Below are 15,497 nucleotides of genomic sequence, written 5' to 3'. Positions count from 1 at the left end.
AAGTTAAAACCACTTCACGCTTAATGACTTCCACAAACTTCTGTTATTAAGTCTCAAAGAAAGGAGCACATCCAAGTAAAGCTTCAACACAAGCTCTTTAAGTGGCAGCTAAATCCAGCCCATGAGACACCTGAAAAACTCATCTGCAAACAGAGAGTTCTGCCATACACCCCGAGAGTGCTCCAGCAAAATTGTGCCAGCACAGCTGGGCTGCACTGTGCAGTCTCAACCCTGCAAAGTGCTTCCCCTAGGAGGTGGCTTGTCCAGAACCCAACGCACACCACACGTCCCCAGCTCAGGCCAGAGAGCTTCCTCCCTCATGCTGAGAGGTTGAGGAAGTACTTTCTCTCCAGCTACAGACCTGGACTCAGCAATACCACGTGAGTTCAGACTTCACCACCGGGGATGGCCTTCTGTGGCTGTAGTAAGTCAGGGTACCCATGTGCTGCCCTTGGTCTGTGAGAGCAAGAAGAAGAAAAACAAAACAAAACAAAACAAGAAAACCACAAAAAAACGCAGTTCTTTGCTTGCACTGATCTACGAGTAGGAAAGAACACAATCCCTCAAGAACAGACCAGAAGCAGGCAGTGCTGCAAGATCTCAGCACTTTCCCAAAGATAACAGCATTGCCCACATTAGCCTGGGCAATAATAATAATAAATCCTGCTTTGTACAGCAATGTTGTAACTGTACAAGATATTTTGGAAGTGCTGCTTTTTTTCTGGTTTGCCCTGCAATCTCTCTTATGCTTCTTATGCGCAACACTCACTATACCCAGAGTTGTTACTCCTGGTTAATAGATCAGGAAAATTCCCAAATTCAGAGACAATTCTGAAAGACACACAAGGAATAAAAAACTCCAGCAGAAATAAAACAAAACTAGAACTATCAATGTTTTGGGTTACACAGTGTCAAAAAAAAAAAATCTTTAAGAAGTTTTGTTCCTTTCCTACTTAACATACACTCATAAAAAACAGTTGGGAAAGGTAAAGTCACATGGACTTCACAGTCTTTAAATGTAAATAGCATGCAAATATTGAACGAATTAACCACGGAATCTTACCTCCTGAAATAAGTTTCATCATCATAAGCAGAGAAAACAGTTTCTTAGAATCATAGAATGGTTTGGGTTGGAAGGGACCTCAAAGATCATCTAGTTCCAACCCCCCTGCCATGGGCAGGGAAACCCTCCACTACACCAGGTTGCCCTAAGCCTCATCCAACCTGGCCTTGAACACCTCCAGGGATGGGGCATCCACAACTACTTCTTCTTCACAGCAGCTTGCATGATTTGCAAGGTCACTGAAAACCCTCTAAGACACTGCATGTTAAAGGACTCCCAAGTATTATATGAAGTATATTTATCATTATACAAAGTACCAGTGGAGTTCAGCTCTGCAGAAAAAAAAATGGAAACTGGCCTCAAGGAAACAGAGAGCATAAATAAACAGGACTTCTGTTTATTTACACAGGTAACGACCAGTTCTTTGCTGCTGAAAGTGATCAGACAGTGTCACTGAGCCTTTTGCAATTGCACTTGATCCAGGAATGGTGACAGTGTTCGGAACTGACCAAATTCCACTCCCAAGGAGACTTGGAAGGATTCTCAGTTCTTCACACCAACCGCCTGGCAAAAACTTCTCGTCTCCAACCGTGATCTGGAAGACAAGGTTCCGTTCAGGAGGCAGATAGCTTCTGCCCTTCTCCACAGATGCCACATGTCATTTCCACTGATGGCATGAGCTGCAAGGAGCGAGTGAAGACAGGATGCAGCGCACGACCAAAAACCTGGCTTCCACCAGCATGCCACATTATTGCCAGTATGTGGAAGCAGAACCAGTGGTCAGCATACATGCGTTCAGATGAAAGTCAATCCATTTTCATATGAATCACTCGTAAGGTTCCTGGAGGAAGGCTGAAAAACCTTATCTTAGACACTGCATTGAAAGGCAGTAATAAACCAATAAACCACAAAATTATGGCATATATCTAGCACATTTCCCCTCAGAGATATTTTTCTAGAGGGGGAAAAAACAGTACTGTCATGCTTTTAAAAGCACATGTAGCTGTAAAAGTCATATTGAAGGTGGAGCAGAGGAAGCAGGAGCTTTTAATCTTATGGGTGTGCCTCTATGGTGGAGTTAAATGAAGCACTTTGCTACTGCGTCAACGTAACTGGATAAATTTATCCCAAGCACGAGGGGCCCCACTTCAGAACCATAAATGAATTCCTACAGCAGTACAAGTGTTCCTTTCCTCTTTATCACTAAGTCTTCCTTGTTCACACCCGGGGCTTCCTCTGCTACAGTCGAACGACTGACTTGGGCACTCTTGCACATTGCAGAACACACTCCTGTTGGAAGCACCTAAGTCCATGGGAAGGTGCTGGAAAACTTTCAACTTTTATTTAATTGCATCTTCATACTTCACAGACAGCAGGTTTCAGTCTATAGTCCCTAGTAAGGCAGAAAGACCGTACTGAAAGCAGCATTATACCTGTATCGGACAGGTATTGTGTACAGGGGAAGAAAATCAGATAAAACTCCCTGCAAGAGCTGCGGATAACTCTTCTGTGAAGACATCACTGAAAAGCTGTCTTTGCCACTGAAAGCATCAGCTGCTTACTCACCCAGAGAGCACTCTCTGCAAGAGTCATCCACTGATGCCATCAGCAAACAAACCCCAGAGCAACTCATTTACTTTATCAGAGTAAGGGAGAAATGCAGAGGCAAATTTTCACAAGGGTATCGAGTTCCTAAACCAAAAAGTACGTTTCTTGTGGGATTTGAAAGAGTGCCGATTCCCACTGACTTCAAATGAGTCAGTCTGTGGGAAATCTTTAAGACCCATGCTGCATCTAAATGCATCCCAAAGGTTATGAATAAAGGCAGACATAATTTAGAAGAGAACCCAACTCTGGCATGCTGTTGTTAATAGTTGATCAGCAGCTCTTCATAACTGAAAGGATTATATCTGCTCCAGTCAAGGAATAAATTTGGCCTCAGAGGAAGAAGAAATATACACTAAAAAGAAGCAGCCTCTGCTTGTGTGTCAAGCTTAGCCTGAGGTTCATTTTCTTTTGGAACACAAACAACTACAAATTTCTTACAGAAATCTACCCATCAGCAATTACCAGAAAATTCCCTAATTGTCAGAACAGATTCTGCTGTCATCTGTCACACACACGTTCTGCTGTACAAGATGAGTTTGCTGACTCCTTCGTACGTCTCTCTCACTCTAAGAAACGCTGTACTTTTGAGTGTGTCTGTACTATTGAAAATAAACCCCCAGAGAAGCCACTCAAAACAAGTGGTAGGAGACTGCTGTGGATGTTGGGGACAATCCACAGCAGGGATCCTACAATGAACGATGGGAATCCCAGTAATAACTTCCATTTTTACTAACCACAAACATGCAAAATCTCTGTCATTGTTGAATCACTGAGGTTTTTTAGTTTCTTTGGGTATAACTTACAAATACAACTTGCAGGTTACTTATGCAGGCAAACACAGCAGATTTAAATAGTGACTGTTCCAAAGCGCTAGGGGAAAAAAGGAACAAGTTTTAAACAACCAGCACTACTGAATACACTTAAAACTCAGCTTTTCTCTACTGAGAGACAAAAAAAAAATACACTGCCATAAAACCAAAATTTTCACTTGCTTAACTTAAATAAAATTAAGACCATAACAGACAGGAAAATTTACAGAGGATAAGAGTGCTACATGATGTATTAAGGCATTTTCTACTTTTCAATTGATCCTTTAAGCTTTAACACAATTTGTTTCATTGCTGTCACTTGCTACATTTACAGCTTTTTGTATTGTGCTCTTTTTAGTCATTTTCTAAAGTAAAGAAGTAGTCAAATTCTTATCATGGCTGCGGTAAATTCAAGAGTCATTTCTGTACGACACATCCTGTTCAGAGCTACAGAAATGCAAACTGCAGAAAAATCAGTCACAGGCTTTCTTCTGCAATACTCTCAAAAAGCATTTAACTCGTTCCATTCAGCCTTTTCTCCACTGGGAATCTACTTTCATGACGTCTGCTCATACGGATGCCTCATGATGAGTTTTACGTCTTTACTGTATTCTACGAGACTCTAATAATTTCATAACCTGCATTTCTCCTGCTACTTCAAATACCATGCAGCACATAGTATTTCAAAACTAGCTCTAACACCCTCATGCACTTAACAGAGAAGGTAGCATTTCAAAAGCCTGGATGTGGACTGTCTGTCCAGGTGTCTCACTGATATCACTGGAAGATTTAGTAAATTAGCACTGCAAGAGCATACCCCTAATATTATTTACATTATAGAAACAGCTGGAAATTCACACTGGCATCAGGGTTTCTGTGTCCAAGGCACCCATGCTAGATGCTCTACAAGCCTCTCAGCTAGGGGAGAGGCCAGAGGAAGCTCTTGCTGCACAGCAGAGCTACAAACTGCTGTGATGGGCCAGTGACTAAGTCTGAAAGAGAACTCAGGTCTCACAGCTCACATACATCCATTCCATACATGTCCTCCATGTATCTGCTGTGCTCCTCCTACTTCATACAGAAACTGATGGGATGTTAGTCTTCTAGTCACCTATTGACAAGTAGCCTGATGGAAGTTATGAATACAGTACCAATATATAATCTGGTTATAAAATATACAGCTGATTCGGCAATGGAAGTATTTTTGAACATGCTGTTTCAAATCCTGTAATTTCTTCACAAATTCAGAAGTTCTCCACTAGCACTAACTATGAACCAACAAAAGAAACTTTATATCATCATAATTTTTCTGGTAGATGTAGATCCCATTCAAGTGCTTCAGAATGAAATATTGTTTTATTTTGATGATGTGCCATGCATTTGTATTAGGTTTCTAACGCCGCCTTCTAATAGAGTCTGGAATCATCATCCAGAGTCAAAAGGAGCTTTATAACCCACCCCATTTAAATGTTGCAATATATACTATGCATTCAGACACAAAAATTCTGTACTCATAATACCTCATATCCCTGACATGTTTATCTTAAAGGTATGACTGTAGTCATCAACTCTATTCTGCACACCATCTGCATTATTAAATTACTTGGCATTTCTTGCTCCAACTCTTCGCTTGCAACATAGTGCTGCTGAAACCCAAAGCTCTTTCAACATGAGTTCCACTGACCTTGAAACTAGACTTTTTTTAGTAGTTGCCCTTGACTCTGAAACTGGACAAGAATAACACATCAGGATAATTTCTTCCGCTACATAACAAGAACTATCATTTGGAAGAGAGATTCTCCCATCGTGATGCTATAGAAACAGTAGTGGCAATTCAGCAGCACCTGGGGGAACCAGGAGGAGGCGGGGGTGTCAAAAAAGTAAAATAAGAGATGGATGCGAGTGCTGCATAATCACAGAAAGCAGATGCAGTATTTCAAGGGTCTGACAAAACTCTTAGTGAAATGAAGAAAAAATAATAATGAGGAAGTACAGAGAAAAAGGCAGTAAAAAAAACCCTAATCATTCTGAGAGACAACATAAAGCTTGCAGCTAATAGAGTAGGAAGCATGCAGTTTTTTACCAGGGAAAACATTTATGTCAACTGCTAGAAAAAACATCACCTCTTTTGGGTTTATGAGGAAAGTCTGCACTAGTGTGTCACACTCACAGAACTTCCAGGAAATTTATATAAAAGGAATAAATCACTTCAAAAAAAGAATTTAGCATCATATAATTTAGCATATGTAGAGAAAAACAGAAAGAAACTGCAAGAATGCAGTGGAATCCTGGTACTGCTTTACTGCACTTCTGGGTGGTTTATAAATGCACAATTCACAAATGCTCTATAAAGTCTGCAGAAGTAATTTAGATGTAGAACATCTGCCAAGCAAAGTTCACTTTCACACAAGTGACTGTACTGGCTCTCTGAATATTTTGTCATTTTGTTTGCCAAGATTCTCCCCAAGCACACTGCACAGTATGTTTCTAAGCCCAGTAAGCTAACGTTGACAATTTCTAGCCCAACTCTGCATAAATTCTAGAAGTAATGACGCTGAATTCTAGAAACGATGATAAGAGGCTAAACCCATTTGATAACCTGTTTTTCGATGAACAATCATGGCTGTTTCGGGGAATTCCCTCGGTGGCCCCACACAACAGCAGTAGTGAAAAATAATATCATAAGGGCCACTGATACGTAAAACTTCAGCATAAGAAGCTGAAGAAAAGCAAATTCCCTAGCATAACACAACACTAAGTTTACAGAGAGACGTTTGTATGACAAGTACATCAGTCAAGTTGTTTAGCTTGAGAACCATATTAAACAAGTGACTGTACAGATTAGAGAACCTAGATGCTCCTCAATCACTGACTGTGTGATCTTTCTTCCATTGATCCCTCTGAGCTTGTACAGAGAGTCAGAATACTTCATACTGTGCTTATGACCAGTTACCATTCTTCCAAAAAAATTCACCTTACATGTTCACAAGGTGAAGATGTTCTGTAGCTTAACCTCGCAAGGCAGACAAGCAGGAGGAAGGTGCAACCGAAAATACTTAACAAATGATCCATGCACTATAAGTCAAAACAAGTTTCTCAAAAAGAGGGTGCAAGGTACTCCAGAATAAGAAAAATTTCCGATAAGGTTTTTCTCTAACGCCTTAAGGTGTATCTCCTCCAAAATATGAAATTACTAACCTTTTCAAGAAGAAAGAGCACAACTTTTACCTTTACAGTGCTGTATTCCACAGGTCATTCCAAAAACCTCTCTGTTAGCTATTCTGGTTTTGACGCTTCTACATCACTTGACTCGCTAATCTAACTTAACCTGCCCTCTAAAAATCCACACAATTTAAAGGTAAATGCTAGGTTACAGGTCAAGTGAGATATTTCTTTAATTGACAAAAATCTGCCTAATCCTAAAAGCCCGTGTGAAGAAATTACCTTGATTTATAGAAGCTCCCTCCCATGAAGAGCTGACCCAGATTACCAATTCATACTATTTTATCCTTTTATGGTACTTTTACCTTTTTCCTAAAACACTCTGTTCAGCTAGTCCTTGATGCATTGTGTAATACGAGATGACCATGTAAAGATCTGCACAGAAAGCAAATCATTCTAATTTCAATTGCCTAAAAGAGATAAGAAAGAAAAAAAATGTAATGCTTACCTAAGCCAAACAAACTCTTAAGTACTCTATACTCATTTAAGGCTCAGTTGTCAAAAGGAACTGAACAATTAAAGAAAAAAAAAAATCAACAGATATGCAGATCTGGTCATTACAATGTAGAGAAAATACCATTTAATTAAAAATATCAATGGTTATAGTAACTATTAAAACACCATAACTATCTACTGCATTGTAGAAAGGCTTCCCTGCTATATTATGGCATGTTTCTAATTGCCTGACTCTTTAAACTTCCCTGAACTTTTTAGAAACTAAGCTGAATTTAAGAGAGAGCTGCAATTCACCTGCAGGAGCTTAATACAAGTGGATGGGGAAAAACAAAAACAAAAACTCACACACCGACCCAACAACCAAAGCTCTTAAGTAACCTCTTCACCAAGGAAAAAAGCCCTTGAGACAGCTGATCAAACCCACATACATCGAGTTTCGCAAGAAATCACACTAGATTTTCTTCACCTTACTATCTCTTTAAGTGGAGGAAAACGTGATAAATGTTGAAATCTCTATTTTTGCCAGACACTTTTCCAACAATTTCTAGGACTGATTTGATACTTCTCCAGAAACTTTTTTTTTTCCCCCTGAAATCAAGCAGAATTTAAACCATGCAAGCAGAAACGCTAGAATAGGCTCATTCTTAGTATTTGGTGCTTGAATGGTTCAATTATACATAGTGAGACCTACTCACTAATCATACGCATTGCTAATTACGTCTCAGGACATTAAGGACCATCGGTTGACTGAAGCTGGCAGAAGATTATTAGTAGGCTAATCTACATTTAGAGCAGATGATGACTATTTACATCTGAGATTAGATTCTATTTAATGCTCCTTGAAGTTCTCTTCCAAGCAGCGAAAGGCATGAAGTGAACCTACATCAGAGATCACCAAGAGTTCAGACTATGTTGAACAAAGCAGAAACGAGATATTAAAAAGGGAAGGCTTGATGATGGACAGATACGTTATACTGTAGATCTTCCCCTCTCCAAATCACAGTTGAGTTATATGCATTACAAGAGTCACGAGGTTTTTTGGTTTATTTCATTCAAATACAGTTAAACGCTTGATTTCCCAAACCCTCATGAAATCACATCACTCCTTACTCTTGTAACTTAGTTGGCCTTTACACTGAGCCCAGTAAGACTTCATACCTTAAATAAAACCAATTAACCATCACTTAATTTGAGAGTACTTTTTCTGCTAAATCCTTATTTGACATTCAGTCATGCTGTACTATTTTCATACACTACACCAGTCAAACAACGTAGCGTGCAGACATTATCAAGGGTACTAACACCATTTTTTGATCACTGGAAGCACATAGCAAGACAGAGGACAAGAAGGGGTACAGGAAAGGAGTTTAGGTCACCTACAAATGCTCCCCACCACAACCCTGTTAAAGCAGCTAAAAAAAAACAAACAACACAACAAACCACAAAGCAACACACTGCAATAGCTACACCCTCCACGACTATTCTGGTTTTATTCCCTACACTTCTCCCTACTTGCATTCTTCAGCTTACACAGCTTCTCCTTTTTAATGCTCTCCAGTTCCTAACCTGAAAATCATTTTTTCACTAGCTTAAAGTTTCTGGGGAACGACTTGTTCTTAAAAATATAGAGAGAGAAATGCATCAGGAATAAGGAATGCTCACAGGTCCTTCTAGACCTGGGTCAAGCCTTAGAGTCAGCAGCACAATGTAGTTTTACGATCACAGCTGGTTTTATGATCTGTCAGCTCAGATAGCACGGGGTGTATGTGGAGCAGACACAAACTTGAACACCCTGCTCTCTTCGGTCCAAGAAGCTGGATATTTCTCTCCTGGTTCTTTACAAGTTTACAGGCTTTGCTACTAAAGCAGAACGGCAAGTAATTTTCCTGTTTTGCAATACTTTGCCTAAATTCCTACAGCCAAACAGTACTGAAAGAAAAAAAATAATGTTTTCACATGTACACAGTTTGCTCAAAAGCCATTGAAATAGTAAATTATATTACATAATCGTGCAGTTATGTAGCACTATATGCCAGATGCCTACTGCCAGAACTAAAAGGGGCCCACTTCAAGTCAAATCTCCCATTACAAGAAAAGCCTCCGTGAACTACTGAGACCCCGCCTATTGCACAGCTCAGAGTCTAAAAATTAACCAACGTAAGAGGCATAAATCATGGATAATTCAACTCTGTGAGCCTCACTACGCAACAGCTTCCGCAACAGAACCAGAAGAGACTCTCAGGTTTCACCTGCCCTGGAAATAAAAGAGATGCCAGTGCTTGAAATCTGAAGTCTCTCTTACAGAATCATAGAATGGTTTGGGTTGGAAGGGACCTTAAAGATCATCTAGTTCCAACCCCCCTGCCATGGGCAGGGACACCCTCCATTACACCAGGTTGCCCAAAGCCCCATCCAACCTGGCCTTGAACATTTCCAGGGATGGGGCATCCACAACTTCTCTGGGCAACCTGTGCCAGTGCCTCGCTACCCTCAGAGTGAAAAATTTCTTCCTTAGATCTAATCTAAATCTGCCCTCTTTCAGTTTAAAGCCATTGCCCCTTGTCCTATCACTACACACCCTTGTAAAAAGTCCCTCTCCAGCTTTCCTGTAGGCCCCCTTTAGGTACTGGAAAGCTGCAATAAGATCACCCCGGAGCCTTCTCTTCTCCAGGCTGAACAGCCCCAACTCTCTCAGCCTGTGGAGAGTATAGGATCTATAATGAAGCTCTGTAGCCTTCGTATTTCCACCTGCAAAAAAAAAAAAATCGGAAGCAGGAAAGGACAGCTTTCTGGCTGTGTGAACAGCTCCTCTGGCTTCGGAGAACATTACCTCTAAGGACGCAGCTCTGACAGGCACAAGGAACAAGCTGTGACTGGATGCTTCAGAATCCCCCACCTCGCTGAACTCAAAGCGGCAGTCCAGGAGGAAAACTTCGCAGAGCTTCAAAGAGACAACTCGCATACGTATGTCCATGCTGTAGAGTCTTTTATGGCAAGTGGCTACAGTCCCACCAGGTTGTTTGTTTTTTTTTTTCCCCTCTTTCCCCCTCTGCCCCTCACCTCTCCAGGAGAGGGAGAAAACTACAGTATCAGCCAAAACTTTTTAAATGCTTATTTTTCACATATATTTCACTACACAAAAACCACGCCACAAAATAAGCTGAAATTGTAGGTCAGGTCAATTTCCTGCTTCCAATTTGTTTTTTTAAGGCAAAGAGACACTAATGCAGTACTACAATTTTAGTTGTATGAAGTCTTTGTAAGTCTAGTAAGCAGGCTTTCTTAGCCTACGCTCATATTGTTCATCTGCTAATAAAATTTAAAAAGACAGAAAAAAGTTTTTTGTTATTGTTTTTAAAAATCGGGCCAGGTAAATCAACACACAGCCTCGGGTCACTGCACCTCCAAATGAAGATGTTACAACTTTATCGCTGGGAACGCTGGCAAACTGGGGTGAGAGGATGCGGCACAGGGCACTCGTGCCAACTAACTGGAACGGTGCACACAGCTCTTTGTTCAAGCCCATCCATCAAAAATATTTTACGCAACCAAGATTAGAAGCACACACTTCCAAGCACAAACACACAGAGTTTCCCAAACACCGTGTCAGCATGAAGAAATTGTCGAGCCACACGGCCGGTGCCAAATCTACTTTTCAAAGCTCCCGGGGCCTCGCAGCTCCTGCTTGTTTCAGCCAGAGCTCAGAGTGTTAGGAAAAACTTGCATCCCTGCGCTTTGCTGGGGGAAAACAGCCAGGTCATGTTTAACTCCCAGGAAAAAAAAAAAAAATTGCAAGTGCTGATTCACAGCACGCGTGAGTGCTGTTTCTTCTTCAAAACACATCAGCGGGGGGACAAAAACGCTCTGACGCACTTTTGCCTCTCCGCGGAACCGCCGCGGCTGCCCGAAGGGAGTCACCGGCTCCCGGGGGCGGCGGGGGCACCCCGGGACTCAGCCCCCGGAGGGCTCCGCGGCCGGAGCTGACCCCGCAGCGGCGGAGGGCCGCGCCTGCTCCCGGTGAGCCCGGGGCGGCCCGAGCCAGGGAGGGGACGGCGAGCCTGGGCCGAGCGGCGGCCATCGGCCCCGGCAGGTCGCTCTCACCTGCGTTGTAGAAGCGGTCCAGCACCGCCGTCTCGCCGAAGTCCAGCTTGCCGAAGTGCAGGGTTTCCAGCGAGGCCCCCACCGCCTCGCACGCCTCCCGTAGGCTCTGCAGGGCTCCGCTCTCCGCCGCCAGCAGCGGCCCTTGGCTCGCCTCGTTGATCACGTAGGTGACGGCGGTCCGCCTGCCGCCACCCTTGGCCCGCGCCTGGACGCCCGGGCCGGCGGCGGCGCCGTCCTCAGCCCAGAGGGTGCCGGGCGGCGGCGCGGCCAAATCGGGCAGGAGGCTGCGGGCGCCGGCGTCGGCCCCTTGCGCCCGCCTGCCGAGTACCTCCTCGCAGGGGGGGCCGCTGCTGGGAGGGCTGGGCACCGGCAAGCTGATGATCCCCTCGCTGCTGTCGCTCATCCCGGCGGAGGAGCCGCCGCCGCGGCGCGTCCCGGGCTCTACTGCGCTGGCCGGGGTTAGGCGGATGCCATGCTGCGCCGCCCGCTCCGGAACGGTCCCGCCGAGCTGCTGGAGGGGAGAAGCGGCCGGGCTGAAGCGAGGGGCTCCCTCTCAGGCGCTAGCGAAGGCTGCCGGAGGCGGGGAGACGAGCACAACCTCCTTCGGTGTCTGCTGCCGGCACCATGGCGCGCCGCTCCCTTCTCCCCCGCACCTGCAGGGACTACCCGGCGAGCCGACCCCCGGCAGCCCGGCCTCCTTCTCCTGCCGCCCCCAGGACCTTGCCCTTCCTCCGGCCGCTTCGCTCCCCAGCAAAACCACTCAGCCACGACGAGAAACCACTTGTGCGATCGCTCTTCGGCGCCCCCGCTTTAGCCGAGCGGCAGCTGCGGAACCACTGGCGGCGCGGGCTAAGGCGGCCCCAGCGCCGGGCGCCTCCCTCCCGCCCCGCCTCCGGGCAGAAATAGCCATTCCCCCACCCTGTCCCCACCGCCCCGTTACCCCTCCGACCGCCTCACGTCGCGGGCGGGAGCTCTCGGAGCCCGTGAGCCGCGCCGCGGGGCCTGGCGGGGCTGCCGGTGGGGCGGGCGCCCGGTGGGGACGGCGGCCCCCGCTCGCCGGGGCGCCCGGGGAGGACACGGCGCTCGCAAAGCCGCCGGTAGCGGCCCTTGGAAAGGGCCGAGAGCGGCCGCTCTCCGCGGCCTTTATTTTTTCATAAAACGAGCCCGCGGCCGCCCTTCAAACGGCGGGGACAGGCGGCGTCTCCCCGCCGTCGAAGCGACGCGGGCTCTGAGTTGCCCTGGAGCCTTCAGACGCGCGTTCGTTTAATCTCGGTGAGCCTGTGCTTGCGTGCAGCCAGGCCGTGTGTAACGCCTCGGCGGCAAACCTGGTCTTAGTAAAGGGATTTTTGCCATTTGCTGCCTTTTTTTGCCTTTTTTTGTCATGATGCACGTGTCCCAGCTAGCTCGTCATGAGTAAGTGCTCTGGGTGCTTGCACTGGGTTGAGAGCGGTGTCAGGATTAGCCCGTGTCTTCTGCCGGTACTCCCACCTGGACCTCCCTCTCTGCGTTCCCAAACGGATTCGAGTTCACTGAAGGGTTTGTGGCCGCTTTCAGCAGTACCTGCCTCACGCTTCCCAAGTGCTTGTGCCTGGAGACTGGAAAACTACGCCTGTATTTCGATTAAATATGTCTCGAGTTTCTTACATTTAGGAATTCGCCTGTCAGGAACACTCAAGCACTTGATAATCGACGAAATATTTCTTCATGGAAAAGTAAACTAGTTGGAATAACTAGCATACAGGCAAAAGCTGTGCTAACTCTGTGCGGCAGGCCACCCAGTCGAGAAAAAGATCCTTGATCCTTTGACAGCTGAAATAATATGTGATGTTAAGGGTGAACACTCCAAACTTTTGGATTATTTGCAGGCCAAGACTGAATCTCTGAGGAATTAAAAACGAATTTGAAAAGGAAATGACGTTGAGACTTTTGCGGTCTGTTTTTGAACAGAAATACTGTGAAACTGGATGCTTTTTTTTTCTGTTAGGGCTTTCTTTTAAATAGGTACTGGAGAAAAGGAAGAAAAATAGCACTCTACACATTCATAGTTATGTTTGTATGTCATATCGATAGGTCCATCCTGTTAAGATTGATCTTGTTCATCAACTTGTTGGCACAAAGCCTGCTCCTCTATCATTGCTTTCTGTGACTTCTGTAGACCTACGGAGCTGTAGATCAGTTCTGGAATAACTAGAAAAATTACTCACGGCAGTACCTTCAGTAGCTCTGTTTGCGTTTGCGTTGAGCATTCCCCTTTTTTGATGAGATATGCCCGGCATTTGCTTCTGCTGATAAGAAATGGGTAAATGGGGTGGGAAGATGACTAGCAAACTAAAGACTAATTTACAGGCAAAAGTTAATATTTGCTAATCTGCCAGATACAGTAGGATATTGTTTCTTGCTGCAGTCTGAATGGCAATCTGTTTTTCTAAACAACGCCGTTTTCCACAAAATGCAGAATCAGTGTTAATCCGTTCAGCATTGCGGTTACATCACCTTACAGGAAGCAAGAACAATATGTCTCTGTTGTTCTCGAGAACAGCCCGTGTTTGTCAAGTGCAGAAGGAAGTCTCAGACTGGAAGGAGATGGAAGCAGCACGCTATTCCACTTAGCATTACTGACTTGTGAGCCTTGCTTCATTATTAGCACCGTGTCTATTCCAAATTCAAATTAGGTTTTTCTGTTTGTTTGGCTGGGGGTGAGGCTGGGCCCTACACTGGGAAAAAAAAAAAAAAAAGCAGAATGCTGTTGAATCTGGAATAACAAACACAAATTGCCCGCGTTTTTATAAATTGAAAACCAGTCTTTTCCTCTGATAACTCTTTGGAGTGTCTAGAGGAGGCCACGAAGATGATCCGAGGGCTGAAGCGCCTCTGCTATGAAGACAGGCTGAGATAGTTGGGGCTGTTCAGCCTGGAGAAGAGAAGACTCTCGGGTGATTTTATTGCAGCCTTCCAGTACTTAAAGGGGGCCTACAGGAAAGCTGGAGAGGGACTTTTTCCAAGGGCGTGTAGTGATAGGACAAGGGGAAATGGATTTAAACTGAAAGAGGGCGGATTTAGATTAGATATAAGGAAGAAATTTTTCACTCTGAGGGTGGTGAGGCACTGGAACAGGTCGCCCAGAGAAGTTGTAGATGCCCCATCCCTGGAAGTGTTGAAGGCTAGATTGGATGAGGCTTTGGGCAACCTGGTGTAGTGGAGGGTGTCCCTGCCCATGGCAGGGGGGTTGGAACTAGATGATCTTCAAGGTCCCTTCCAACCCAAACCGTTCTATGATTCTATGATCACATATTTAGGAGCTCTTCTGTTGTAATATCTGATTACGAGATAATAATTCCAAGGATTTTTTTAAAGCCAAAATAACACCCCATTTGTTATCAGAAGCACACTTACCTTGTTCGCTTTTTTCTCAAGTGCTGTACAATTAACATCTTTAGCACCAGATGGTTTGCATATAATCACGATTCAGCGTCGCCCTGTTCCCGCTCTGGTTTTGCTAGCGACAAAAACTTGTAACAAGCAGTTAGCTGTGAATTTGTTGAAATAACGACCCTCTTCATTACGTGTTATAGCAGCTACACATCACTGGCCTCTAGGTTTAACCATAATTATAATTTTAACATCCAAGAATTTGCCACCTTTATTAGTTGCAAATATAAAGGCAATTTTTAAGGAGTGACAAATGGCATATGACAGATGCCACAGGCTTGATTTAGCCACTCAAACTACAGTAAACAAGATCTAAGACCAAACAGTGTCGTTCCAATGTATCCTGATTTATAGAGATGAAATTTAAAACATATGTGCGTTCAACGTAACTCTGTCCAAATTATCTTTTTCATATATTATGGCCATCAGTGTCCAGTAGAGGGAGAAAAATGATTCTAGACCAATCTGCATTTTGATTTTTGTTTATGGTAGTGCTGTGGGATTGATAGAACGGACTAAAATACATCGCTACAGATATTCGGTTTAAAATGGATGCTAAATTTCATCCATACTTTAAGGCCCTCTTATTTGACTACAGGATAATATACAGGAATGAGAGATTGGAGATACACTGTAAAATCTTCACTGATAAGCAGGACAAAGAAGTTTGAAGGAGTAAAGTCCTGTATGCTTCAATTATGGGTGTAAAAAAAAGAATGTAAAGACATTTGCAGATATAAAAAATCCGAACGAGATATTGAATGTACATAAACTAATGCAATTTCTGTAAGCTCACAAGCAGTGGAAAT

The 15,497-nt window shown here is 44.3% G+C and overlaps 1 protein-coding gene across 1 annotated transcript in view; it reads right to left on the bottom strand.

The window, feature by feature from the left end:
- Positions 1–11,662, bottom strand: part of MAP3K5 (mitogen-activated protein kinase kinase kinase 5) — a 112,898-nt gene extending 101,236 nt beyond the window's left edge. Inside the window, exon 1 of the mRNA XM_086632049.1 lies at positions 11,260–11,662. Coding sequence (XP_086488175.1) covers positions 11,260–11,662 — 403 coding nt within the window. The remainder of the gene's footprint in view (positions 1–11,259) is intronic.
- Between the last annotated feature and the right edge of the window lie 3,835 nt (positions 11,663–15,497).

This window comes from Tauraco erythrolophus, chromosome 2, assembly GCF_009769465.1.
Source record: "Tauraco erythrolophus isolate bTauEry1 chromosome 2, bTauEry1.pri, whole genome shotgun sequence".
In the NCBI taxonomy this organism is placed as follows: domain Eukaryota; kingdom Metazoa; phylum Chordata; class Aves; order Musophagiformes; family Musophagidae; genus Tauraco; species Tauraco erythrolophus.
This window is presented reverse-complemented; position numbering and strand designations above follow the sequence as displayed.